This window comes from Mandrillus leucophaeus, unplaced genomic scaffold (assembly GCF_000951045.1).
Source record: "Mandrillus leucophaeus isolate KB7577 unplaced genomic scaffold, Mleu.le_1.0 Scaffold393, whole genome shotgun sequence".
Taxonomy (NCBI): domain Eukaryota; kingdom Metazoa; phylum Chordata; class Mammalia; order Primates; family Cercopithecidae; genus Mandrillus; species Mandrillus leucophaeus.
In genome coordinates, this window is record NW_012104176.1 from 2681261 (window position 1) to 2684686 (window position 3426).

General features: G+C 37.9%; 1 protein-coding gene across 1 annotated transcript in view; it reads left to right on the forward strand.

Moving 5' to 3' along the window:
• Positions 1-3426, forward strand: part of ADGRA3 (adhesion G protein-coupled receptor A3) — a 176486-nt gene that overhangs the window by 126468 nt on the left and 46592 nt on the right. The window contains exon 11 of the mRNA XM_011991308.1: positions 1856-2059. Coding sequence (XP_011846698.1) covers positions 1856-2059 — 204 coding nt within the window. The remainder of the gene's footprint in view (positions 1-1855; positions 2060-3426) is intronic.

The window sequence follows — 3426 nt, forward strand, 5'->3', positions numbered from 1 at the left end:
ACCTTAAGCTATCCACCCGCCTCGGCCTCCCGGAAATGCTGGGATTATAGGTGTGAGCCACCGTGCCTGGCTGGGTCACTGTGTTTGTAACGTAAATCAGTGGAGTTTCCCTCTCAGATTCATGACCTCAGTTGAGACTAGCTTGTCATATTTATGTCCACCTCGGCCATTTAGATCCATTTTAAATCTCATCTTTTAACCATCCTTATTAATCAGCTGGAAGAACTCCCCCCCCTTTCTCTGAACTGCATTAGTTTTTCTGGGAACCCAAGGGTACAATAAAGGTCATAGTAGGAATTTGCATACCATCTCAACGTGTAAACAAAGTTCCAGGAGATGATACATCTACTTATAATAAGTAAAATGATACGGCTTCACAGGTGCCTCAAAATGACAGATTTCTTTCTTTCAACCAAGGTTTCATGTGTTGGGCATGATGACTGCTGCTTGTCAGAAGGTCTGGTGGTGGTTTACATGTATCTTTGACTAGTAAAAAATTGGAATACATATGATAAATAAGTTGAATTAAGACTTTTCACTATGTTTACATCGTGAGGCAAAAACTAATACAAAGATTCTTTATGCTTGAAAAGTTTGGGAACCACTAATTATTTTCTGTCACATGCATAGGACTTTCCAAATTCTACTTTATTTTTTATATTTTTAAATTTATAGATTATTATTAGATTACAATTAATAGATTGTAAGCATCGTGCACCAAAGTTTCATGCTTTAAAGAAAAAGACATCTATATGTGGTATTTAGAATGGTGCCTTGCCTGTGGGATAGGCATATACTTAATCATCCTTAAAGGAGGGAGATGCCATGTTGTCCCTAGAATTTATACTAAATCACTGAATCCTGTCACCCTGCTGGATGTGAAGGTGTGGCTCCTTGTCACTTCTCATGCCCACTCTGTCCTCCGGCGAGTGGGCCTGGTGGCTGTCGTATGTTTTGGTGGTTCCCCTTGGTTCATTCTTATTCCTGAATTCCTTTACAACTCTAGGTTAGGTGCCATATTTTTCAGATGATTTTTCCGACCTAATTTGCTTTTTTTTTGGAGACTGAGTCTTGCTCTGTTGTCCAGGCTGGAGCGCAGTGGCACAATCTCGGCTAACTGCAAACTCTGCCTCCCGAGTTCAAGCAATTCTCTTCCCGCAGCCTCCTGAGTAGCTAGAACTACAGGCATGTGTCACTACGCCCAGCTAATTTTTTGTATTTTTAGTAGAGATGGAGTTTCACCATGTTGACAAGGCTAATTTGCTTTTTAAATCTGTTCATTTCCTACTATTTAAACTAACAGATCTCTCTTCCTTTTCTGAAGAAACAGCTTTGGAGAGAGTCTGTGTAAAGCTTTTATCGGTGAAACTTAATGCAAAGAGTTAATGATCTTCCTGTAAAAGGAAAAAGTGAATATGGCCAGATGTGTCGAGTGCTTTTCCCAATCTCTAATATTTAGCTCTCATCCTTCCTGTAAGATGAGCATTTAGAGGGTCCACGGATTTCTCTAGCTGCATTTTTTTTTTCAGGATGCTTCCATTTTTAGCTTGTCGTTTCCTTCAAAGTGCTCCTTAAATTATTTTTAATTGACTTCTTAGACCTGATCTTCCGTACTTCATGACTTCTTTTCCTCTTGTTTGGTCTCCTTTTCATTTTAGGACATCCTTTTCATTCCAAGGTCTTTTTTTTTTTTTTTTTTTTTCCTGCCAGTTACCTACACAGTGATTTTGTTTAGGAAGAACCTGGGCTTTCTGGTTTGGCTAATGCATAGTGTTTTGTGTTTGAAAAGTCTTTGAAAGTGCTTTTCCTTTGTGCTATAAATCATTCATAACTCCTGTTTGATTGACTTTTGAAGTATTCACCCAATATTGCTCTGGAAGCTTATGTCATCAAGGCTACTGGCTTCACGGGGATGACCTGTACCGTGTTCCAGAAAGTGGCAGCCTCTGATCGTACAGGACTTTCGGATTATGGGAGGCGGGATCCAGACGGAAACCTGGATAAGCAGCTGAGCTTTAAGTGCAATGTTTCAAATACATTTTCGAGTCTGGCACTAAAGGTATGTTACCTTCTGCAATCATTTAAGACTATTTACAGTTAAAGTAGAGTGCTCCGAATGTTCTGCTTTGCAAAATAACCTTATTAGAAGATTTTTTTGCAGGGAGGTAGGTATTACTGCTTTTTCTATTATTTTAAAGAAAACTCTAACCAGGAAGAACTGCATTACGACTTCCATGGGCCCTAGGCGTTTTGGCCTTTGATTCCCTCTCCCTCCATAAAAATATCAAAAATTACATTTTGTAACTGCAGTGGTATAAATGCAGATATCGTATTACATATTAAAATATTTTATTCAACTTAAAAGTTTATTTTTTTTCGCTCCTGATTTTAAGACAACAATATGTTTTCATGGACCCCTAAAAGTATCATGAACCTTTGGCCCTGTGCCTGCCAAGCCTAGTGGAGAAGTCAACCCCGAGGCCAGGCGTTTAATCAGGCAAGCTGTATATCAAAGTTTTTGGCAGAAAATACAAATATGTCATATATCTTTTAAAAAAAGTTTCATTGAAGCAAGCAAAATGAGAGCATTTTTGCTGATTTTTAAAATTGGGGATTTAGGTATATTTGACTACACCATATTGAAGCAAATAGAGGAGGCACAACTCCAGCATCCTAATGGAACTTAATTTTTTTCACTTACCTTTCTGTGAGCATGTGTAATTGTATTCTCTGGGGTTTTCAATCTCACAGTACCTTATTTCTGTCTTGTCCCTGAATAATATCACAAACAATATTCCGGTCATTTTAATGGCTGCATAATAACTGATCCAACAGGTGTCAGGTGTTCCAGTTTAGTGTGAGCACTCAATAAATATTGAATGAATGAACGAATTAGTGTATTTTTGTATACTTTTTCTTGGTGACCACCATTAAAGAGAGCCAGTTTGCTAAATTTAGAAAATCCCAACTGCCCAAGAAAATCTCAACTAGGTCAAAATGTCTGATAATAATATATTTACTTGATACCCTATACTCAGAGGAAAATTGGCAAGATTTGCCTGTTAATATTGGTGCTAAGGGAGTATTTGATGCACTGTGCCACACTCCTTTGGACCTGCTCAGCTTTCCTTATTGTGTCTTATATTAGGAAAAACAAAACAAAACAAAAACCACAAACATACTATGAAAGCCTAGAAACAGCAACACAGAGAAGCCCATGAGAGAAAGGTGTGTTTTTTGAGGAAAACTTAAAATTGATGAACACTTCTGTCTTAGATGATCACAGTTGGTAGAAAGGGATTAAAAATGATGAAACCCTACATTGCATCAATTTCACAACGTATCCCTCTGGGTAAGGAGAGTTTCTACTTGCTAAAGTAGAAAGCTTTAGATGGACACTCAGATTTGTCAATTTCATGCTATTCT